Below are 26,116 nucleotides of genomic sequence, written 5' to 3'. Positions count from 1 at the left end.
TTTTTTTACTTTAAAACATTTTTATTATAAAAGTAATACCAACAAAGAAAAAGTAAAATCTTAAAGAAAGACAAAGCCATCCATTTACTGCTCTGCCCTCCTATTATAACCACAGTTAGGAATTTATTTTGTCCTTTTTTTATTATATACTTGGTGTGTTATTCACAGCCATAATCATATCCATTCATACACTTTGTATCTTGCTTTTTTCTTTTTACTAAGCATTTGCTCATGTTTTACAGTATTCTCATTTCTAATTTTTAATGGGTACCTAACACAACATTCATTACTTTTGTATGTTTATTGACTATTTCCCCAGACCAGGTGTTGGCAAACTATGGCCCTGCATTTGTAAATAAAGTTTTACTGGAATACAGGCATATCCATTCATTTATATACTGTCTACAATTATTTTTATTCTACAAACAAGATAGCTGAGAAGTTGTGAGAAAACCTATATGGCCTGAAAAACCTAAAATAGTTCCTTTCTGGCCCTTTACAGAAAATTTTTTCTGACTCTTGCCTTAACTTTTAAAATACCTTTCTAGGCAACAATTAATTAAGAAAAAGTGGAAAAACTAGGTCTACTGAAGAAAGATGTTTTTAAGGTTCACACTGTCCGCTACTATTAATATCTCTCCTATAATATTCTAGCTATGTACAGTATGGTGGTAGTAAGTAAGAATGGGAGAAAAAAAAAAAAGGCCCAGTGCTCTTGTAGGTAACACTTCTCTGGTCCCTATTAATCTAGACATGCAATTTTATACACTGGATGAGCATATTTTTAATTTTGATTTAACCAAAGAAGGAAGTAACATTAATTGTACCATGAAAATCAATCAAAAGAACACCTTCTACCAAGGATGAAAAAGCAGACTAAAGTAAATTCTCCATTTCTGGAGACTAGCTGTAGTGACCAAAAGACTGAGAGAACTGAGTAAGGGAAAGAGATGGTGGTCTCAAGAATTTCCTATCCTTCTGAACACACCACAGGCATAAACCTGCATATGACTATAATCAAACTGTCTCCAGGTGAGAAAGTTCTAGAGCAACTGTCTTATTATTTTTTAAGAAAATAAATTCTTCTATATGGGAAAGTTTTATTCTTCAAAAACGAAAACTTCTGGAATGGGATCAGCTAAGTCAGCCCTGACTGTCTCTGAGATAAAAGATGAACCAGGCTGATGGTTCTTAATCCAGTCTTGTGTGAAGAAAGTAAACATCGGGAAGTATAGGTGTCATCTTCTAAGGGAAATATTCTGCAACATAAAAAAAAGAAAAAGATCAGGATGGACCTTTTCCCCAAAAGATAATGTAATTTAAAGCAAAACTTGAAAGATATTTATTATGATTATCTCAATTATGCTAACAATGCATGTAAAGAAATCATATAAAACACATTTATGTATTAAATTGTTCCTGTCAAAATGCCAACCAATTTAACATTTCCTTAAATGTTCTTTTGGTTAAAACTATTATAAGCCTTTATATTCCACCCCAGTTACTCATCAAATAATTAAATGTGTTATGACTTCATGAAGTACTCTGGGAAACTATAAAATTTTCTGTAGAGTAAGGAAGTCAAATAATTTTTTGTGAAAACAACTAGGAACATGTTACTTTGAACAGAACATAGCTAGTTTTCTGAGGTATGAGACATCAAGTCCTTTTTCCCTTGAATTTTCATATTGCATGGTTCTGTGAGTGGACGTATTCACACCTAAAATCATGTCATAATTTTCTTCTTTTTTCACTGTTTTACTGATAGTCACCTCCAAACTGACCTGAGGATCTGGCAGCATAAATCCATCAGTGAGTTTGTAGTAGACTATTGTAGAGTCGGACTCCACTATGGCCAAAGTAAATGACATGGGCAAGTCGGGATCACCTTGCAATTTTCGAGATGCCGTCAAGATTTCCCTTATCCTGAAAATAGAGTCATAACACATTCAGGATTCACAGTCACTCAGTTAATAATAAGGTCAAATACTGTAAAATCTTGGAGACAAGGTACATAATAACATTATATCCCTAACGTTGACTCAGGAAATGTCTGAAGGCTCAAATATAAACACTTAAGTTAACTTTTTATACAGAAAATCCCACAAATAAGCATTATCTACTGACTTTCAGTCCTCCTCTTTTATATTCACTCATCTCTCCCGATCATTATACCTAAGAGAATCAAAACTGTATCTAGGGAACCTACAGAAAGGGACACTAACAGTATTTAGTGCATCTAAATCGGCTAAAAATTTTTATTACTCATCTTCCAAGTTTCCAACTTGGTATCTTAGAGCAAAACAATTGGTATTCAGGTTTGTTTGTTTGGTTTTTTTTTTAAATAGACTATAATAAACATTTCCCCATATTTCTACATGGTGCTCAAAATTACAATCTTTATAAGGTTATATAATATTCTATTGATTCACAATTTATCCAATCATTCCCCTATTGCTGTAATATCCTTTCAGTTTTGTGTGTGTGTGTGTGAGGAGGATGGTGCTAATAAAGATAAACTGTGATAATCATCTTTCTGCAGGTAGTAGTTTCTTTTTAAATAATTCTGCTTGGTCTTTCCAAGTATTAGAATTATTGGATATGAATACAGATATTTCTGTGGCTCTCACGTATCCTGATACTTAATAAAAGCAAAAAGAAAAATACAGAGAGAAAAAGATTTTTTAATAAAATTATATGTCAAGCATCAATGTTATGAAGGATTTTGGTTTGCTTGCTGTGTAAAATAATCTACTAAATCCAATATCAAGATCTTCAAAGCACTGTTAGCTTTTGCATACCATGAACTAAAAATCGTTATTACCTACGTAACAAAACCTGTGTTCAGTAATTGAGGAACATGTAAACTCCAGGGGAGTCTTCTTAAAAGGGCAAATAAAAAATGATCAGATGTTTTTTTCATTAAGCTAACCAATTTTCTGGAATTAGAAAAAGATTTACTAGCATATTAACATGCTACAACTGAATACATAAATAACACTATACTCTCTTTAGCAAAAGTCTAATTTGTCCCCTTAAATTCTACTCCCAACTCTTAAGTAAAAATTCTTGTGGTGACTCTTCACCCATCCTACTAGCTCTTTAATTTATAAAGCATCTAAAAAGAAGTCTCTGCTTTGAAATAGCCTTCCTACAGTAATTATAATACTTTTTAAAAAATCTGTGGAGGAGACAAGATTTTAAAAGTGATTTAAAACAGCAATAAACCTCTGGGAAAGCTGAAACTGAATTGTTCTTGCTAAACTACCATTTAGTCACTGCATATCTACTGTTACAGAGTGATAACTAGTTTCTTAAAACAGTCACAAAAGGCTGCTTACCTACTACCTATCATTAAATATTCACAAGTATATAATCACATAAGGAGAGAATGAGTTTCTAAGTTTGTCAAACCTCATAGTCAAACCATTTCTAAGATGACCTTGAGAGAGTCAACTCAACAGTATGGTAATACTGGTATTATTGGATAAATAAAATTTTTTCCTGAAAAAAAATCTTAATTCCTTTTCAAGAGTCAGCAAAGCATCATCTTTCCCCAATCCTACAGAGACACCTTGTGCAAACCTACATTACTGTAATCACTACCTTGTACTTAACATACCTAAGTGTCTGTTTCCACTGGCTTTACCAATTTTGAGGGTCAAAGCTTTCTAAGAAAATAAATTGTTAATAGTATGTAGTAGAATGCTTTCGAGTATCTGTAGTAATGTCTTCAAAGTATCTGATATTTGCTTGCTTTTTGTTTAACGTGCATGCATGCTAACTTGCTTCAGTTGTGTCCGACTCTGCAACCCTATGCACTATAGCCTGTCAAGCACCTCTGTCCATGGGATTCTCCAGGCAAGAATACTGGAGTGGGTTGCCATGCCCTCCTCCAGGGGATCTTTCCAACCAAGGGTTCAAACCCACATCTCTTATGTGTCATCACACATTCAAATTGCTTTATCATTTGTCTCTACACCAGGGCCTGGCAAGCTCTGGTCACCTGTTTTTCTATAGCCCATGAGCTAAGAATGATCTTTATATCTTCAAATGGTACATTTTGAATGGGCATATAAGTACCTACATAATAGCCTTGATTTTGCTACTCTGCCCATGAAGCCCAACATACTTACTACCTGGTCCTTTAAGAAAAGGTTTGCTGACCCCTACTCTACACTATGAAAAAAGTTAAGAATAAAAATTGTAAGATATGATCACCAAGGTAATGTTCCTTTTTTTCATTATTACATATTCAAAAGTCAGAGCAGAAGGAGATTTCACTTCTAATTAGGATATAGAAGATCTCAAAAGACCACCATTCCTATGATAATAAAGAGAAAATACCTCATTTGCTTAAAAATATGCCATTTTTCTTTAATGCCATAAAAAAGAGGTAAAGTACAAAGAAGTACAAAGGAGCTAAATTCCAATGAGAAATGAGCCCTTCCTGGGTAAACTAGAGACCAAGACACAGCCACTTCTAACCCTCAAGGGCAACTGCTAAGTCTGGTCACTGTGGCTGGAGGAGTGAGCCAGTCATAGGAAAGTGATTTCACTGGGACCAGGAGGAAACAGCACAACATCTGAAAGCCACGCTTGAACTGATGTGGTGGGTTGGAATCTTGAGGGACATCAGTCCCTCTAGTCCACCAATGCTTACTCATGGGACTTCTGCTGTGTTTAAGCAGCAGCATGAAAAGCTGGGGAAGGGACTAGAAAATGGCAGGCAAGCCCTAATCACTAGGCCCTGCTGAAGCAAGAGGCCTGATTCCATTCTCAAGACATTTGAAACCAGAACAGAACTGATAACTATAAAGCTGCAACTCAGCTACGATTCCTCTTGACTTCTGATCTGAATGACTAAATAAGACCCTGCCTCTACCTGTCAGACAGAGGAAAGGATGAGCTCTTTAGGGGGTGGAGTGAGGGAGGCGGGTAGGTAGCATCCACATCAGTCTATCAACCTCAGTCTCTTCTTCATACACAATGGCCAGCATCCCATGAAAAACTCTAAGCTATGTGAAGAAGGTATAAAATATATCTAATAATCAACATCAAAAAATCAATACAAGAAAACTATCAGAAAACTAAGGCCGTTGAAAAACTTAGATGCTGGAGTTAAGTAAAGATTCTAAAATAACTACAATAAATATTATGGTATTGAGAAAAAACACAGACAAAATGAGTGATAAGATGAAAAATTTAAGCAAAAGAATGAAAATTCTAAAGAAAATGAACATTCTAGAATCTAAAAATATATTTTCAAAATTATTGACTGGGCTCAATGACAGATTAGACACAACAGAAGAAAGAACTTAATGAACCTAAAAACAGGTCACAAAAAACTTAACTGAAGTATAATACAAGGAGAACATTTTTTTTCTTTAAATAAAACATCAGAGGACTTTAGTGCAGTATCAGTTTAACATACGTGTATATTACAGAAAGAAAATAAGGAGAGAATAATGTGTATCTTAGTCTGTTCAGGCTGCTATAACAAAATACCACAGCACATAAACAATAGAAGTTTATATCTCAGGGTTCTGAAAGTTGAAAAGTCCAACATCAAGGCACCAGCATGGTCTCTTTCAGGTGGAGGTCCTCTTCCTGGTTCACAGCCAGAACCCTCTTACTACGTCTTCACGTGGTGAAAGGGGTAAGAGACCTCTGTGAGGTCTTCTTTAAAGCCACTAATTCCATTTATGAGGGTTCTACCATCATTGATTGCTTAAGCACCTCCAAAGATCTCACCTCCTAATACCATCAACTTCTGGGCTAAGGATTTTACCATATGAAACACAGGGGACACATTTAGACTATAGCAGTGTAGAAGAAATAGTTCAGACTTCCCCAAAATTGTTGTCTCTGAATGTAAAGTGTCTCTCTTACAGAGAGCATGTAGTTGGACCTTGTTTTTATATCCAGTCTTATAATTCCTGTCCTTTGATTGGAAAGTTTAATCCATTCACATTTAAAATAATATTAATATTGTTCTATTTATGTATGCCATTTTGCTATTTGTTTTGGGTGGCTCAGCTGGTAAAGAATCCACCTGCAGTAAGGGAGACCTGGGTTCAATCCCTGGGTTGGTAAGATCCCCTGGAGAAAGGAACAGCTAGCCACTCCAGTATTCTGGCCTGGAGAATTCCACAGACTATATAGTCCATGGGGTTGCAAAGAGTTGGACACGACCAAGGGATTTTCACTTTCACTTTCTGTATATCACATGTCTTTTTTTTGTTCCTCTGTTCCTCCTTTACCTCCTCCTTTTGATTAAATTGATATTTTCTAGAGTACTATTTTGATTACTTTGTGTTTTTTTTAACTATACAGTTGACCCCTGAACAACACAGATTTGAACTGTGCAGGTCTATTTATCTGTGGATTTTTTTCCCAATAAATATGTATTGAACACTATAGTACTATGATCCCTGGTCTATTGAATCTGTGGATACAGAGCTGCAGACACAGAGGGTCAGCTATAAAGTTATCCTCAGATTTTCAACTATGCAGAGGATTGGCATCCCTAACTCCTGCATTGTTCAAGGGTCAGCTGTACTTTTTTGAGTTCCTTAGTGGTGGTTCTAGAGATCACACTATATGCACCTTAATTTACCACAATTTACTCAGATTAATTCTAAAACAAATATAGAAACTCCAATATAATTTCATTCCTTTCTCCCTTCTTTGTGCTATTACTGTCATATATATTATGCCTATATATTATAAACTCAGTACAGTGTTATTACTTTATACAATCTTATATCTTTAAAAAAGTTAAGAGGAAAAAGGATAAAAAATATATAACCTACATATTTAATATTTCTGATATTAATGTTTCTTCAAGTTACTTTCTGATGTCATTTCCTTGCTTCTACACAGCCCCATCCTTTGTGTTAATATTATCATCTGTATTACTTCTTAATACGCTGTAAGTCCGATCTGTTGATTTCTGACAAAGGTACAAAGGCAATTCAATGAAGAAAGTCTTTTTAACAAATGGTGCTATAATCGGAAGATAGTATATCTCTATGTCTACAAATAGGATTACTGTAATAATCAATGGGGTGGCATACATGAAAAGACTTTACAAACTGACAAGTAGTCACTGAATACAGTATTTTTATCAACCATCTATACCAGATTTGCTTCTTTGAAAATTGGGATGTAATATGGTAATCACTACCTTCCTCTTAAAAAACAATTTCCACCTATGTTGAATGGTATGACAATTAGCAAGCTTACTGTTCATATCAGAGGTTTACTTTATAAAGAGATATTTGGATGAAGCAACCATAAATATTAATCAGAAACCTTATTACAGAGCACTGATGCAAAGTGACACTCTGAAGCCACTGCAAGACACATAACTTTCAAATAAGTTCCTTTAAATGTCCCTAACCAGCAGGGTATGACGAAGATGGGACACAGATGGAAGGGAAAAAAAAAAAACTTAAGATGATTTTTACCTATTTTCTTTTTCTCCCAATATAACATGATTTAAATCAGAAATGTATATGTGTATGTGCAGGCATGTGGTTTTTTTTCCCCCCTAATGCAAACTGCGTGGGAATTCTAGCTCAAATACTGAAATTTAGGATAGAAATTTCCATCTCATTCATATTTGTTTCCAGAGTTCTTTGATATAAATAGCAAAACATTTTCAGACTTACTCAAAACACCCATGTGGGAAACCCTCACATTTGAAAATTAGCTCAGAGTTGTAAAGGGGGTATTGTCTTCAGAGTCGAGGGAAATCACTGTCAAAAATGAAATGGAAGTTCCCATCTCAGAGCTCTGTTTATCCTACGTGGAAGTGTGTGGGGGAAAATTACCAATGAATTTTCTCAGTAATAACAGAATTAAATCATTTATCTGCCTCTGTTACTCAAAACACACTTGGGAAGTCTCACAAAGATTCTTGTTCAAGATCTCTTCTAGTCAATGGCAATTTGTAACACATGTTTAAGGTAATGCCATCATCTGTCTATTTGAGATCTGTCTTATTTGTTCCCTTTATGGGGTACTAATAAACTCCTAAAGATGTTACTTTGAGTCAATAGACTGTGCTTTCTCAATAAACAACAACAACAGGTTTCAAAGTTCTATTTTAAAAACCACACATGATTGTAAAGATGCTGAGGATCATGAAGCATTATTAAAATACTATAGTCTCATTTAACCTCTAACAAGCTCATAGTTTGAAATCTTAATTTAGAAACCACAGAACGAAATTTCCTTATATGCATATTTTTTAAAAACTCAGTTCTTTGGAAAGATATTGTAGAGATGTTACATTAGACAGATCTAAAATAATAATTTAGATAATAAAACTCTTTATAGTTCATATCTGATAGAAATTCACATATGTAAAACATAACCTATGCATTAACAACAAGAACTTCAGGTTTTTGAGTTCATTACATTTTAAGGGAAAAATCCCACCTAAGAAAGAGATAAGTCAGTATCATAGTTGTTGATCAACAGTAACAGAATTTGATGTTTATAACAGGTTTTTCTTTCTCATAACTGTTTAGAGAGGAGCTCAGCATACTGAAAACAGTGATTCTGAAGTTTAACAAAGCTAACTTGAGAATGTATCTGAGGCAAACACACAGAGAACATTATTTAGCTGCTGCCATATCTCCAAGCTATTTAAATTCTTTTAATAAATCTTAGCATATATAGTTTTTTTTTGGTAAGAACCCTATAATAGAGACTAAGTAATCTCTGGAGATGTGCACAAAGGGCAAAAAAGTTGAAGACAACATTAATTTTAACTTCAACCTTGTTGAACTAGAATGCATCATGGGTTAAAGTTATTATTAATTTCACCCCACAGAAGGCAATATGTTCTTCTGTCCTCTTCAATGTGGTCAAATTGATACATGCTTCAGTTACATCGATAAAACACATGAACTCCCTGATCTGTCTCATTATGATATATTGAAAGGACACACCATTATGCAACTCTGAAACACAGTGCAAGATTAAATTGGTGCCCACGGGGCTTACTCATCCACAGGCTCAATCCTCAAGGTTTCAAGAATAACAGACCACCCGCTTAGGGATCATGCCAATGCCTTCCTCATAAAAAATCAAGGCGGCTACAGTCTCAAGGGGGTTTACTCAACAATTAAGTGCCTGTGTGGCTATTTGCCCCAGTGGGAAGTCATTCTGCTAAAATAAACTGCAAGTTTATTTTTTGGGTTTTTTTCTTGAGGGTAAGAGAAAAAAAAATGCTATGCTAGTTGAAAGAAGCTGCCAGAATGGGTGGTTTCACCAGAAGCAGATTTCCAGCAGAGGTAGTATAAGGACACACATCCTGATATGCAGGGCAGACAAATGCCAGAAGTCACTTCACGAGTTATTAGACTTCAGGCCTCATATAAAATAATGATCACTTAATGAATTTGTAATAAACAGTATATACTTTTGGAGAGAGGAAATATTTTTTACAGGGAAATAATAATGGAGTATCCTTCAAAAATATGTAGCACTTCAGAATTAAATCTTATAACTAAGAACATCTTTAAAAATGTTCTAAAGGAGGAATTGTTAGTTCTATTAACCCTTTACTCCACCATTACTATAAGTCTTTCTTCCAAGGCACTTAGGCAAAAGAAGGGTTGAAGTGGGGTGGGGGGGGGGGGGCGCGGGCGTGTTGAGTGGTGAAGAAATGGATGAAAAAGAACTTAACTAAAAGGTAAGGAGCCTATTCATAGAATCAGCAGAGGGACTCTCCAGATCTGTGACTGTTCTCTCCTCAGATACAGACAGTTTTAGTTACCGCGTAAAGTGTGGGAAAATCTTGCAAACAGATGAATTTTGTAGACACTCTAGTTTTATAGAAACTCTTGTAAGGTTGCTTGGAGCAACCTTATGTTCTTTAAGCTATTATTCAGCAACTTTCTTTTGCAGAAACTGAGTCATATCCCTCACTCATCCAACAAATACCTATTTAACACCAAATATCAGGTACTAGGTTAGGCACAGGGGAAGTATTAATAGCAATGAACAGAACAAAGTTCCTGTTTTCATCAAGGAAGTGCGGGGAAGAAGAAAGTAAATAATACATAATACACTGAGTAGCAATAAATGTGGTAATAAAAGGGGGCCACTTCATAGGTTGCAATAGTACAGAGGGTGAGATGATAGGAGCTTATACCAGAGGGATATGGTATAGCAAAAGAGGGGAGAGATGGTTAGATTTTAGATAAACTTTTAAGGGAGAAGTGACAGAATTTGTTAACAAATTAATCTGGAGGTCTGAGAACTGGGTGGATTAAAACTAATCAGAGATTATATAGCAAGGTTAATATATGAAAGTCAGTTGCTTTCCTATATATCAGGAATGAACAAATGGAACTTCAAATGAAAAACACAGCACCATTTATAATAGCATCCAAAAAGTTAAATACTTTAGGTATAAACTAAGAAAAATATACACAGGATCTGTTTAAGGAAAACTGTAAAACTCTGATGAAAGAAATCACAGGAGATCTAAATAAATGGAGAAATAGTCCATATCCTTGGATAGGAAGATTCAATATTATTAAGATGCCAATTCTTCCCATTGTGATCTATAAATTAAGCACAATCCTAATCAAAACTCTCAACTATATACCATTCTGAAAAAGGCAAAGCTACAGAGTTAAAAGTTCAGTGGCAGCCAGCAGTTCAGAGTGGGGGCAAACAGATGGCTATATGCAGCACACAGGATTTTTAGGGCAATAAAACTATTGTGTATAACAGTGGATACGTGACATTATGCATGTGTTAAAACCAGTAGACCTGTACAATAAAAAGAGTGAACCTTAATGAAAAACTATGGACCTTACTTAATAATACTATATCAATATTGGTTCATTAATTATAACAAATGTACCATACTAAAGCAACACAATAATAACTAATAAACACTGTGCTGGACTGAAACTTATGTGGGAAACCTCTGTACTATCTGCTCAAGTTTTCTGTAAATTTAAAATTGTTCTAAAAGATAAAGTATAGATAGATACAAAGTGATAAATATCTCCAAGGTTTCTGGCTTGAGCTTCAGAATGCATAGTGTTGCCATTTATAAAAGAAAGCAAATAAAGAGTTTTTTTTTTTTTAACATGTATCTATTCTTTTTCAAATTTTTTTCCCATTTAAGTTGTTAACATAATATGGAGCAGAGTTTCCCTGCTCCTTAGGTCCTTGTTGATTATCCAATTGCTACATTCTAACTATACATGAAAGTGTGCACATGTCAATCCCAAACTCCCTGACCATCCCGCCTCACAACACTTCCCCTCTGGTAACCATAGGTTAATTCTGTAAACTCAAAAGTTTTTGCACAGCAAAGGAAATCATAAACAAACCGAAAAGGCAACCCAGTACACAACAGATGCCTAATAAATGAATGAGCAACCTAAAATATGCTGCAGTAATATGCAATTTACTTTTTTATCCTTCCCTTCAAACAAAAAGATGCTTCTTTGACTCTAGATGGTCTATAATTCCATTAATATTCATTTATGTTCATCATATTTAATGCTTCAAGAGAAAGTATAATTATGGATATTCATAAAATTTTTTACTGAAAGTTACACTATTTTAGTATAAGAAAAATAAATAAAAATTTAATTTTTCCTACACATCTGTGTTTTAAAATACAGATTTTTTTCTCTTTCCTCGAAAAAAACACTGGGTACAATGGATTTAAAAATAAACAACTAGTCCATTTTTATTATTTGGGTTACTGCTGTGAGAACACATAAACAGCTAATAAAATATTTTTTAAATAATCATGTCCTTTAAAAAAAGAAAAATTACTCTTTACAGGCCTTAAAAACTATATTTAAAAGCTACATTAACTCCAACAAAGTAAAAAGAACTGCAGTCAGGAAGAATGTATTCTTTTGAAATACTGAAAACCTTGAAAACAACATTGTAGGAAACAGGTTAATACAGTTTAATAAGCTAAGCATCAGATTAAAAACTCACAGGATTTCTAGTCTAACTTTGGCTCTGACACTCATTTCTATGTGTAATGAATTTTTTCACTTCTCTTAAAGCATAAATTATATAAAGATCTCGCCAAAAGAGTTCTGATCAAATCAAATGACACAAGTTATTAGACTTTTAGCCTTATGGCTGCTGAACTAGCAGATGACCAATCTGGTATATGAAATGCTAAAGGCTTTTTTTTTCCCTAAATTTCCAGAGTGATGTTCAGACCAGAAGGTGCTAAGAAAGAGAACATTTGGAAAAACTGCCTTTCAGGTAAACTGGTAGAGAGGTTATCAATCACCATTCCTCAAAAGAAAAGCCACTAATTTGTGGAAGTGGAGGGATAAAACGGTCATCGGAGAGGTTCCATCCTCACAAGCTATCCAGTATCCTTCTCTAGCACTGAGAGAAGAAAGTCATTTATAATTTAGTCAGGTTTAAAAGGATGAATGATGCATTGGTATTACTAAGCAAGGACCTATAGCCTTCTGTAACAAAAGGGATGTATTGAGCATTTAAAAAAAACAGTATCTTAACTGTCTCTGGATCTCATAATTATAAAAAATCCTCTGCTCGGCTGTTTAAAAAAAATTCTCTGCTCGGCTTTTTAAAAAAACTTACATATAAAAACAGATAAGCCTAAAGTATGGCAACTGGGGTTTGAGTTTTCAGCACATCTCTCATGTTTTACTAAATTGATATGGAAATTGGAAGATAACGTAAGTTCTACCAGGAAAAATAAAACAAAACTGACAGCTAAAAAACACAAAAATATTTTTTTCCCCTCACAATTTGCTATGGGTCCTTGTGTAAGTTTCTTAAGGAAGGTATTTTCCCATATACAACTACCCACAATATTAGCACTATTACAGAAGGCTATAAAACTACCTTAATTTTGTTGTAATATACTTCATTCATTTAGGGACATTCAACAAATATCAATGTCAGCATGGTCCAAAGAAAAGCTAACTAAGCTCTCTTGACACAAATTTGACTTCATTTGCTACCTCAGCTCAGAAAAAGGCCCTTGGCTTTCATTAGGATTCCTCTAGTTGTCTTATCTTTAAATTCATCAGATCTCTTTGGCCTCTATGAATTTACTACTATCATAACCTCTACAGTCACTGACCAAAACTGCTACATGAATTCTTAGATTTGCTTTAGCAAGAAACAATCCAAAGTGCTTTACATATGTATATACCATCCAAATATAGAACATAATATAGTATTTTAAAGTGTAAGCTAAAGATTATTTACATTAGCTTTAGAAAGTATTTTTAGATGAGAGAAAAAGTAGTTGTATCCCTTCTGTTAAGAAGCATAGTCCCAGTTTCATATTCCCATCAGCATAATTCACCCACTTGTCATTGGATACAAGCATTTTACCAATTCTATTCTCCTACTGGATATCAGTAATTAGTATTAAATCAGCATTTTCACAAGGAACTAGCATACATAAGACCTTTTGAGACTTGAAAAATATGCCAGAGTGTTTTAACTATGAGTAAATTTTATGTATAAGGCTTCCCACATGGCATTAGTGGTAAGGAATCTGCCTGCCAATGCAGGAGTCAGAATGACTATCACCAAAAAATCCACCACCAACAGAAGCTGGAGAGGGCGTGGAGGGAGGGACCCCTCCCGCCCTGTTGGTGGGAATGTAAACTGGTACCGCCACCATGGAGACAGTACGGAGGCTCCTTGTGCTGGGCTGTGCTGGGCTTGGTCACTCAGCCATGTCTGGCTCTTTGTGACCCCATGGATTGTACCCTGCCAGGCTCCTCTGTCCAGAGGGATTCTCCAGGCAAGAATACTAGAGTGGGTTGCCATGCCTCCTTCAGGGGATCTTCCCAACCCAGGGATCAAACCCGGGTCTCCCTCATGGAGCTTCCTTAAAAACCTAAAAACAGGGCTACCATATGACCCTACAATCCCATTCCTGGCATACATCTGGAGAAAAACATGATCAGAAAGGAAACATGCACCGCAATGTTCATTGCAGCACTGTTTACAACAGCCAAGACATGGAAGCAACCTAAATGTCTACTGACACAGGAGTGGATAAAGAAGATGTGGTCCATATATACTAGGGAATGTTACTCAGCCATTAAAAAGAATGAAATAATGCCATTTGCAGCAACATGGATGGACATAAAGAGTGTCATACTGAGTGAAGTAAGTCAGACAGAAAAGGAAAAATATTGTATGATAACCCTTATATCTGGAGTCTAAAAAGAAATGACACAAATGAACTTACTTACAAAATAGTAAGAGACTCACAGACTTAGAAAACAAACTTATGGTTGCTGGGAGGAAGGGATAGTTAGGGTGTTTGGGAAGGTCATGTACACATTGCTATATTCAACATGAATAACCAACAAGGACCTACTGTATGTGTTTAGTCGCTCGGTTGTGTCTGACTCTTTGTGAACCCATGGACTGTAGCCTGCCAGACTCCTCTGTCCATGGGGATTCTCCAGGCAAGAATACTGGAATGGGTTGCCATGCCCCTCTCCAGGGGAACTTCCTGACCCAGGGTTCAAACCCAGGTCTTCCACATTGCAGGCGGATACTTTACCGTCTGAGCCAACAGGGAAGCCCAATATTATATAACACATGGAACTCTACTTAATGTTATGTGCCAGCCTGGATGAGAGTCATGATTTGGGGAAAATGGATACATGCATATGTATGGCTGAGTACCTTCCCTGTTCATCTGAAACTACCACAACATTGTTAATCGGCTATACTCCAATACAAAATGAAAAGCTTAAAGTTTGAAAAAAAAAAGAGAAACACACGTTCTATCCCTGGGTTGGGAAGATCCCCTAGAGAAGGAAATGGCAACCCACTCCAGTATTCTTGCCTGGAAAATTCCATAGACAGAGGAGCCTGGAAGGCAACAGTCCATGGGGCCGCAAGGAATCGGACAGGAGTGGGGACATGCACACAAATTTTATGTATAATTGCTTTAGAGGAAATAATGATCACAAACTGTACTTTTGCTCAAAATACTGCATTGACTCACTGCTATTCAAACACACATTTGGTCTATGATGGAGTCTGTCTGTATTCTTGCCAGAAACTACATACATAAAACCAACAGGGGCCAACTCTGGGAAAATGAGTAGGAAATGGATACAAAAACTGTCTGCGCATTCTGAGACACTGATGCAGATACAACATTAAATGTTGCCTAGAACCCTTACCTTTTAAGGAGTCACCAAATAACTGGGTTGGCAAAAAAGTTCATTGAGGGCTCTCTATTAAATGTTATTGAAAAAAACCTGAATTAACTTTTTGGCCAACCAAAACATATACACCATAAAGTAAATAATGGAAAGAATAAGCTTTTCAAATATATATGCCACTCTCTCACTCAGCAGTTACTACCATAGTTTTAAGGACTACGGTGAGACTATTATCCCTGGGGAAATGGTTCATAACTAAGTTGTAATTAACTATGAAAACGACAGAGTGTGGTCCAGTATTACAAACAACAGATTCTAAAACTTGGGGCTTCAGTAAAGGAAACAGCTAGCAAGCCTTAGGTACACTGTACCCTTTGTGGATAACAGGCACTTGCACCCACTGCAACTGCCAACTCCTCTGGCTCTTGGGCTTTGTATACTACCCAAATTCCCTAGTAATAAAAATGTCATTTAAAGTTTGTGAAGAATACAAAACATTTATCAGAAAAAAAGCACCACAAGCAAGCAGCTAAGCAGCACAGTCTAGGATAGTGATTTACAGCTTCTGTGCTCAGGTTGACGGTGCAAGTGTGTGGTGATTTATTTCCAACAACAAAGTTGGCAGGCTGTATTTTAATATAAAATTAATATTCCCCATAATATATCACCATTCTCACCTACTCACATTCTACTATGCTTTCTTGGGTGAGAGTCAAAGCAGGGAGTCAACACAAAGAGGTCCTGGGAACAATATATAAATGAAAGCTCTAGTATATCTATACTGCAGTTCAAGGAAAGTGGACTGGAATCATGGGTCAGGAAAACAATAAAGGTTAAATAAAAGTTAAAATAAAGGTTAAAACCACCAGTCACAGCTAGACATTAAGCATCAGTAGCTACTAAGATCACACAGAGAGGAAATCAGACATTACCTGTCTCCTGATGAAAGAATGGACTACCAGCTAGAGTCTTACTAATGTTGATCCAATTGCATCTAACCAAGCTGCTGGTTTCAGCTGCCAATTTGCAGAAAATACAGGACAGGGAAAGCTGCTGAAATGCACCATGAGCAAGTCATTGACAAACCCATACTATGGGAGAGTATGTATGTCAAACAGCCTAGGTTCTTTTTTTTTTTTTTTTTTAGCCTAGGTTCTTTAACAGAAAAATTGTGAGGAAAAGAGGATAGAGGCAGAACCCACATATCAGGAGGTGGTAAACCACTAGTCTATGGATCAATCTGGATGCCCTCTGTTCTTGTAAATAAGGTTATAAGAACACAGCCACACCCATCTGTTTATATATTTGTCTAGGGCTGCTTTCCCCGTAATGTGACAGAGCTAAGGGGTTGCAACAGAGACCAAACAGCCAGCAAATCTCAAAATATTTACTATCTAGAGCTTTATGGACAGCTTGCTGATCTCTACTGCAGATTAAGAGAGATTTACAGGATATAACCAAAAACATTTTTTAATGGGCAAAATTTATGAGATACAAATAAGGAACTGCTTTATTTGTAGAAATTAAATTGATTTTAAAATGTATATAAAAAAATAAAAGGGCATTACATGCCTCCTGATAAAAGAACAGACCACCAGCTATAGTCTTACTAATATGATAATAATCGAAGCCCTGATTCCAGCTGCCAATTTGCAGAAAATACAGGGGACAGGGAAACATTAAAATGCACCATGAGTACACCATACGAGAGTATACCAAAATAAAAGTTATTATCATAAAAGTAAGAATAATGGGAAAGGAAAAGGTTATGCTTAGGACAGGGCACACTGAAGGAGTTCTGAGATGGCTGGAAAGGTTTTATTTCTTGACTAAGTGGTGGTTACAAGTGTTCAAAATGTTCTCTTTGTAACTCAGCCTATGCATTTATACTGTGCGGCTTTCTGTATCTGGTTTTATTCTCCAGTAAAAGATTTTAAAGTCACCAGCAAAATAATGAGAGAGTTAATTCCTAGGCAGGTTGATAAGAAGTCTAGGGGTCCCCAAGGAGAGAGGGGTCTGGAATTCTCAAGGAGGAAGAAAGGACAAACTTTTTCCCCTCTACATTCCTTAACAATAATGTACCCTGCCTGAGGACAGTCTCTGGAAAAAACCTTCTGGCTAATCCTATTATCTTAATGTGTAAATTATGGGAGTAGGTCTAGTAAGGTCTTTACAACCTCCAGCCATTCTTTTGATTCACTGTAGTAACTAATTAGAGAGTATATAACTCCATGGCTAACACTAGCAAGGGCATACTCTTTCTGCCCCTTTCTGATGCCTATGTCAGAAGCTTTCTCTATCTCCCTTATACCTTAATAAAACTTTATCTCACAAAAGCTCTGAGCGATCCAGCCTCGTTTCTGGCCCCGGATTGAATTCTCCTCTGGAGGCCAATAATCCCGGTGTCTTTGCCTGGCAAGACCTTTCAGTTAGAAGAATGATAGCTATGAGACTTTGTTATCTACCTGGAGATCCTGGTGCAACACACTGAATCCTTTATTATCTTCTGGAGACAGTAGAGCATAAATAAAAACATCTTTTCAATCTCAGCTTTTTATATATGAAATTTATATATACCTTATATACCTGTATTTTATCATTTCTATATACCTGTATACCACTACGGACGGGTTCTAGAGCTAATGAAACAAGTGAAGATACTCTGAAATTCTGTAACATTCTCTACCAATGCAAAATATTCTTATAACCACACGGAATAAGCTACTGCATCATTCACCTGCATAAAGTCCTTCCACAACACCATCCACGTAGCAGTAATTTTTAAGAGAGCCTTCTGGAAACCTGGGGCTCAACAGACATGCTTCAGGGCTAGGGAATCATGTATATTGTACAGACTGTACCTTGCACAAAGGTACCAGGTACAAGGGTGTCTGAAATCTGGTTGATGGAGCTTTCCAAACCTGAATCCTGGTGAAGACTTTTTCTGTATGCCCAAGAGAGTCCCTTTTTTCTAATTCACTCCAAAGTAAGTCATGAGCTAGCTGTAGGCCTGTTCAAACATCCTCCCAGATCTTTCTTTTGTCAAATTTAACATCATAAACTGTTTGAAAAGCTTCTGCATCATTAAGCTAAAACACGAACAAGCACATCTTACATCTGTATTTCCCTGATTAATTCCTCTTCTGTGAACTGCTGTTCATATTCTTTGCCCATGTTTTTCATCTGGGTTGCTTTTTCCCTCAAGTCACAGAAGTTATGTACATATTCTGATTGAATCTTTGTCAGCTCTACATCAGTAAATCTCTTCTCCTAGTCTATGGAAACTTCTATACTGTCAGTGGGACTATAAACTGATAACCTTCTGGAGAGCAGGTTAGTAATAAGTAGTAAAGATGAAGGTGTAAATGCTGTATGTCCCAGCCGTTTCACCTCCAGGTTTCTACCTTAGAGAGACTCTCACACATGAGAACAAAGATATACTTACAGGGCTATTCATTACAGTATAATTCATAACAGCAAAAAAGTGTAAACAGTGATGTCCTTCAAGATGTATGTAACCCTTCTTCCCTCATTTCCCACCCATCCCTTCTTTTCTCCTGAGTTCTAGATATTCATTTGTTTATTAGTGGCCTTGGCCCATGCCATTAAGCACCTACTCTGAACCAGATTCCATAATAGGCAGGCAGTCACTACTTCCACTTGTCTTGCTAAAACATGGTCTCTTAGCACTTTGAGGAGGCCTTTCCTGTCCTTCTGGGTCCTGATACAACCTTATGTAAAATGTTTATCAGTACTCCACTACTCCTGTTACTCAATTTGTTGTTGTTGTTTAGTCACTAAGTTGTGTCTGATTCTTTTGGGACCTCAAGGACTGTAGGCCACCAGGCTCCTCTGTCAATGGGATTTCCCAGGCAAGAATACTGGAGAGGGTTGCTATTTCCTTCTCCAGGGTATCTTCCTGACCCAGGGATCAAACCCATGTCTCTTGCATTGCAGGTGGATTCTTTACCACTGAGCCAATAAGGAAGCCCTGTTATTCAATTACCTAACAATAAAATAAGTGGAGGTAGTCCCAAATTACTGTTAATTAAATCTCTGAACAAAGGACATTTTTTTCCCTAGATCTCATCTAACAATTACCAAAAAATGAAATAAAATTTATTTTCCAAGCCAACAACTAGAGCCAGAACGTTACTTTCAAGAGAAAGTCTTAAATACCATATGATCACATGCATATGTGGAATTACACCCACACGAAAGTTCATAGACATAGAAAACAGATTGGAGGTTGCCAGAGGCAGTGGGTAAAACAGGTGAAAAGAGTTAAAAAGTACAAACTTCTGGTTATAAAATAAATAAGTCATGGGTATGTAATATACAGCATGGCAACTATAGTTAATAATACCATATTGAATTATTTGAAAGTGGCTAAGAAAGTAGATCTTAAGCGTTCATATCACAAGAAAAAAAAAAACTCTGTAATTATATACAGTGATTTCTTTTGCAATATATGCAAATATCAAATCATTATGTTGTACACCTGAAGCTAATACAATGTTGCATATCAATTATGCCTCAAAAAAAGAAATAGGTTGTCTTGATCAGCACAGTATCTCTAACACAGACCACCTCCTGACCTAACAGTCAATAAGTATTTGCTAGGTAAAGACTAAAAAGTTCAAGCAATATTATCTGACAATAATAATTTTTAAAGTGAACCCAGTGATTTATTTTTATAGGTGGTTTATTATCAAATAAAGAACTGTTTATTCTCTTAAATTCAAAAAAACGCATTTTTTTAAGGTGAGTTGCCTTCATAAATTCCTACCCAAATACTTTCAGGACTTGTCTTAATGAGCTTCCTCCCTATACAAGGCGGCCAGAGAGTCAAAGTCAATAATTTTCTTTGTGTTACTAATGAAGGAAAATTCCTACATTAACCACAACTGTCTGAAATTGCACCATTACTGTTATACATGTAACATTTTATACAGAAAGTACACATGGGAGTAAAAACAGATTAAAGTTTGCCTATTACCTAAAAATATCACTCCTGTTAAAAACTGAGGAATGAAATCAAACACACAAATCTTTATTTGTTAAAGGTTATTTGCACTCTTTGAGTTGAGAACATTTTATGCCATAAAAAGTATAATCAATCTATTGTGTATTGGGTGCCATTTGTGCTATTTTCTATGTTATCATGCCACTGCCTAATATAATCATGAATATTTATATAAAAATAAGACACACAGACTAAGCCCTCTGCTTTATTTATAGAGCGCAAAAATGGATTACTAAGTTACCCTTCCAACTAATTCTACTTAAAGAAGAAAACAAGCTTAAAAAGCTAGAAAAGCAATAGTCATAAGTAGGGAAAAACTAGAAATTAATCGGGCAAATTTATAGTTCTAGATTTAGGAAATGATTTTGATTCAAACAGACTATATTCATTTTGCTTTTTAGGATTAAATGTATGTTAATTCTAAATGGTAGTTCCTTGTCCAAATAAATAATTTAACAATAATACTAGCTAGGATGAAATTGTTACAGTAATTTAAAGACACAAAGGGAGAGTCTGAAGGAGTAAATTATTACATCTCTTAGACAGAAGCATTATTAGAAATAAAGCTAGTTAAATCGTTGTGTATTGATTCTCAAAACGCATAGAAAAATCTCACAGTAAGAAGCCTCTCAAAGAATAGTATGAATAGCCTGAAATATCAAAAGATAATTCTAATAACAAATCACAAATACCAAAAATATTTAATAGAAATCTAAAAATTAGCTTAATACAATTTTATGTAAACTAATTATGGTAGCTTTGATTTGGAAGGGATCTCACATATTATCTACTGATAACCTGTAACCTTCAATAAAAGACAAAGTGAAACTCAAGAACTGTCTGTCTCCAATCATCAAACAAAATGTTAAGTATCTGTGCCAAGACCAGAATCCAGGTCTTTTGGCTTTAGTCCATGGTCTTTCTCCTAAATCAATATGCATTAATTCTCTATGCATTCATAGAGAATTAAGAAAAAAATAGGTATTCATCAAAGTGCTTCATATTGGAACTTAAGGTGCTCTGCCTTCTTCCCCTTTGAACTGTGGTGTTGGAGAAGACTCTTGAGAGTCCCTTGGACTGCAAGGAGATCCAACCAGTCCATCCTGAAGGAGATCAGTCCTGGGTGTTCACTGGAAGGACTGATGCTGAAGCTGAAACTCCAGTACTTTGGCCACCTGATGTGAAGAGCTGACTTACTAGAAAAGACCCTGACGCTGGGAAAAACTGAAGGCCAAGGAGAAGGGGGCAGCTGAGGATGAGATGGTTAGATAGCATCACTGACTCAATGGACAGGAATCTGAGCAAACTCTGGGAGATACTGGAGGACAGAGGAGCCTGGCATGTTGCAGTTCATAGGGTCACAAAGAGTCGGACATGACTTAGTGGCTGAACAACAGCTCCAAGCCCTCTTCCCTACTTATATACCCACTAAAATATACCTATGTCTTTATCTGTCCTTTCTACCTGCCCCACAGCCTCTGAGGTTTGGGTGCTCCTCTTCCAGCTCAAGATTACTCTCTTCCAGTAGTTTCTTGAATCCTCCCCATCCCACCTCACAGAAACTTGGCTCCATTACTAGTTACGTTCAGCCTTTCTCTAGGACAGTTCTCAGTGCAGCTGGCTTACCTCAGAACAAACAAGTCAGAGAGAGAGTGCCCAACAGAAGTCACTGCTTTTTTCATCAAAGTATCATTGATTTACAATGTTTCAGGTACACAGTGCACACGCGTGTGTGTGTGCGTGTGTGCATGTGTGTGTGTGTGCGTGCGCACGTGTGTGTGTGTAGGCTTTCCCGGTGGCTCAGCGATAAAGAATCCGCCTGCAATGCAGGAGACACAGGAGAAGCTGCATTCAGTCCCTGAGTCGGGAAGATCCCCTGGAGGAGGGCATGGCAACTCACTCCAGTATTCTTGCCTGGAGAATCCCATGGACAGAGGAGCCTGGTGGGCTATAGTCTTTGGGTTGCAAAGAGTCAGACATGACTGAGGAGACTGAGCACACATGTATATATGTGTGTATACACACACACACACACACATATAGATAGATATGCTCTTGTCAGTTAAACTATAAGACACTGATGAAAGAAATTGAAAATGACACAGACAGAAAGAAAAATATACCATGCCCTTGGATAGGAAAAATCAATACTGTTAAAATGACCATATGATCCAAGGCAATTTATAGATTTAGTACAATCTCTATCAAATTGTCAAGAGTATTTTTTACATTGGAAAAGACCCTGATGCTGGCCAAGACTGAAAGCAAAAGGAGAAGGGGGCGGCAGAAGATGAGATGGTTAGATAGCATCACCAACTCAATAGAAATGAGTTTGAACAAACTCTGGGAGCCAGTGAAGGACAGGGGAGCCTGGCAAGCTGTAGTCCATGGGGTTACAAAGAATTGGATATGACTCAGCAACTGAACAATTTTTCACAGAACTAGTAACAAAAAATTTCCAAATTTGTATGGAAACACAAAAGACCCTAAATAGCCTTATGTCTTCTATATTCTGACCTTAGAAGTAGCATCTCATCATTTTTGCCAAATTTTATTTATTAACAGTAAGACACTGGGAATTCCCTGGTGCTCCAAGGGTTAGGACTCTATGCTTTCACCGCCGAGGATCCGGGTTTGATCGCTGGTTGGGGAACTAAATCCCATAAGCTGCTCAGTGCACAACAACTACCCCCCAACAAAAAAGCAAGTCACTACTTCCAGCCCACACTCTAGGGAAGGGAATTACACAAGTGTGACCATCAGAAGGCTGGATCACAAGAAGCCATCTCAGAAGCCACCTGTCACAGCTTCTCAAGAAGAACAGAAAAGGAGACTTTTTACCAGGATACCAGGTCTTCTTATGAAGCAAGCAGTTAGGAAAACCTGGTAATGGCATTAAGAATAAATATATTGACAAATAGAATATAAAGAGAGGCCAGAAGCAAATCAAAGCATAGCTGCACAAAGATGGTATGTCAGATAATAAGGAAAGGAGGGAATATTCAGTAATTGGGGGCAGAGAAAAATAGTCATCCAACTGAAAACAGGGTCCCTAGCCTTCCTCTCATAACGTTAAAAAAAGCAACTTCAAAACTCTTAGTGAAGATACAGGTGACCGTCTTTTAAATCTTTACTTAGGAAATAGCTCTTATATTAGATATAAAGATATTGATTATTAAAATTAGTAAGTATGATTATATTCAAATTAAAAGCTGTTATTCATCAAAAGATACCTGAAAGACAGATTTTTAAATCTGGGAAACACAACCAAAAGGATTAATATCAAGAATATATAAAGAAGTCCTAGGGGTCAGTGAGGAAACTGCAAATAATCCAACAGGTAAAGGATGTGAAGATGCATTTTTCAAGCGAGGAAATAATAAAAATATAAATAAATGTTCAGTATCAGAGACCTGCACATTAAGACCATAGTTACACAAGCCATTCAACTGGCAAAAATTTAAGAGTCAGAGAATACTAAATGTCAGAGACCATATAGCTTCCAAAGATCTTATTTACTGTGCAGGGGAAAGTAAACTGAGGCAACCACTTTGGAAAATAGTTTGAAACTATCCCCTAAAGTCAAACATGAGCAACACTCCATCATCAGAAGAGATGTGAACACTATGGTATAATCACACGATGGAATGCTATAGGGCGGCCCACCCTCCTGGCCAAAAGACACTATAATATAAGCTTAACATTAAAAAGCAAGCCTCAAAATATTACATGCCTTTTTATAAAGTTAAAAATATCTAAAATGAAACCACTCCCAATGAGCATGAAAAATACAGTAACATTACAGTAAATAAACACTTGTTCAACACTCATATTTAACTTAGTTCTCAAATAACCAAGAATAAAGCCATGATTCTTATACCCCAAATCCCTTTTAAAACATATTGTTGCTGTTTAGTTGCTAAGTCGTGTCCGACTCTTTGCGACCCCATGGACTGCAGCCTACCAGGATTCTCTGTCCCTGGGATTTTCCAGGCAAGAATAATGGAGTGGGTTGCCATTTCCTTCTCCAGAGTATCTTCCTGACCCAGGGATGGAACCCGTGTCTCCTGTGTTGCAGGCAGATACTTAACCCCTGATCTACCAGGAAGCCTTTAAAATATATTACTACCTCTAATTTAAGGATTCCTAGTGCTTTATGCAGGAAAGGAACTAACCTGCTAAACAAAGATCAAAATCAGCTGCCCACCTGTTATGGCTGAGGGAAGCACTGATGGGCGTAGGTACCACAGTCTGTAACCCTTCTCCTTCTATTTCAGTACCGAGAAGGCAGATGAGCTGGAGATCTGGTAATCCCACACAGTTTACTTCATGCCAGCTTTTACCTGAAAGTGCATCATCGAATGGACAACAATATTTATCAAAAATAAAAGATAAAAGGTCTAAAATCTACCTAATACTCAGCTGAGCAAACATCACTTATAATGCTATGTCCCTTTATCTTTCTAGTATTTTCTGTTACTCGTTAATTCCCAGTGCTAATGAATAAAGAAATCACAACACTGACAAAATTAACAGCAAATGCATAAACGATATATCCTGACACAACTCCTCATTCCCCCACCAATAACCCCAATAACAAAACAATAATAAACAAGTTACTTACTCTCCATGAGGTCCAGGTAAACCAAGAACGCTATATAAACTTGGGTGGCATCTCCTATATCTAATTCCATCATTTCTAAATACTGAAAATCAAAATGTAATTGTCAAAAAGAGAAGGAAGAATCTCTTAGCATTTTCTTTCAATTAACAACTAGTCAACAGATAATGTATAAGACTCTCCTAAAGGAAAAGTGGGAGTTTCTTGGCAATTAAGCCCTGATCCCTATCTCTTAAAAAAACTTATGGATTGCTAGGGTAAACACATACACACTTGCAATTGCAGGTAAATAATAATACATTACAGTAAGTGACTAAAAACCAAGTGAATGGAAAAACAAAAAAAAAATGACACAACAGGTCAAAGGGGCTGCACTCAGGTGGCTTGGCTGGTGACTGTTTCCTGGCAGAAGTGGGATGCAAACTGGGCCCTGAAGGACATGTGTGAATTGAAAAAACAGAGAAAGGGTGACAGTGTGAGTAATCACACGAAAGTGGAAATAAGCACCATGGATTCAAAGGCCTAGAAAGAAACCTATCTGCCCAGAGTAGAGACATCTTAACAGGACTTTGGTTGGGGCAGGTTAGAGGGAGCCTTTGTTTCCCTGGTCTCATTTGCCGGTGGAGAAGGTGTGCTAGAAGAGCACTCCTGGCCTCTCTCCCCACAGAGACAAAGGGGGACTGGGCCTAAAACCTTGACCATGGTAGACTACTACAGCTTATTCAAGGCTCACAAACGGTTCCGCTTGGTTACTATGAGGATTAAATGAGACCATCCCCAAGAACGACCCTAAGCAGCAAAACTCAGATTACTGGTGTGGCTGTTATCTGGCTCCAGAGGCAATGTAGCTAACGATGTTCCCTCCAGTTAAGAATGGTCGGAGGGAGGCGAGGCGGAAGGGGGCGGTATCAGAACAATAGTTTAACTCATTGAAACAAACAAAAACAATGTTGCCAGCAGCGATCAGTGAGCAAAAAGAATCCCTTTCGGTGAGGTTCGCACGGAAACTCTGTGATCCCATCGGGTGGGGAGTCAAGGGCCCAAGGGGGAGCACAGCCCGGGGGTCCCGCCTTGGGTGCAGGCCTGGACAGGGCGCCCTGCTCCTCTCGCGCCTGCTGACCTTAGGGTGCGTGCCCATCCAGGCGTCCTCGGGGGCCCACGGGTGGGCGCTGCCGCCGCCGCGATCGTCGCCGGGGCGCACATCGCCGCAACCCGCAGTCGGCTGGGACTCGCCGCGCTCCTCCATGCCCTGCGGTGCGGCGCGCCCGTGGTGCACCG

The 26,116-nt window shown here is 37.1% G+C and overlaps 1 protein-coding gene across 1 annotated transcript; it reads right to left on the bottom strand.

The window, feature by feature from the left end:
• TSEN15 (tRNA splicing endonuclease subunit 15) lies at positions 1 to 26,116 on the bottom strand. The gene is made up of 5 exons (XM_061160911.1): positions 25,959 to 26,116; positions 24,842 to 24,923; positions 24,425 to 24,560; positions 1,785 to 1,926; positions 1 to 1,259 (listed from the first exon to the last, which is right to left on the bottom strand). The coding sequence occupies exons 1-5, from the start codon at positions 26,082 to 26,084 to the stop codon at positions 1,239 to 1,241; spliced, it is 507 nt and encodes a 168-aa protein (XP_061016894.1). The 5' UTR covers positions 26,085 to 26,116; the 3' UTR covers positions 1 to 1,238.

This window comes from Dama dama, chromosome 14 (assembly GCF_033118175.1).
Source record: "Dama dama isolate Ldn47 chromosome 14, ASM3311817v1, whole genome shotgun sequence".
NCBI classification, from domain to species: domain Eukaryota; kingdom Metazoa; phylum Chordata; class Mammalia; order Artiodactyla; family Cervidae; genus Dama; species Dama dama.
Note: the sequence above shows the minus strand (reverse complement) of the source record. Positions and strands in the feature narration are given on the sequence as shown.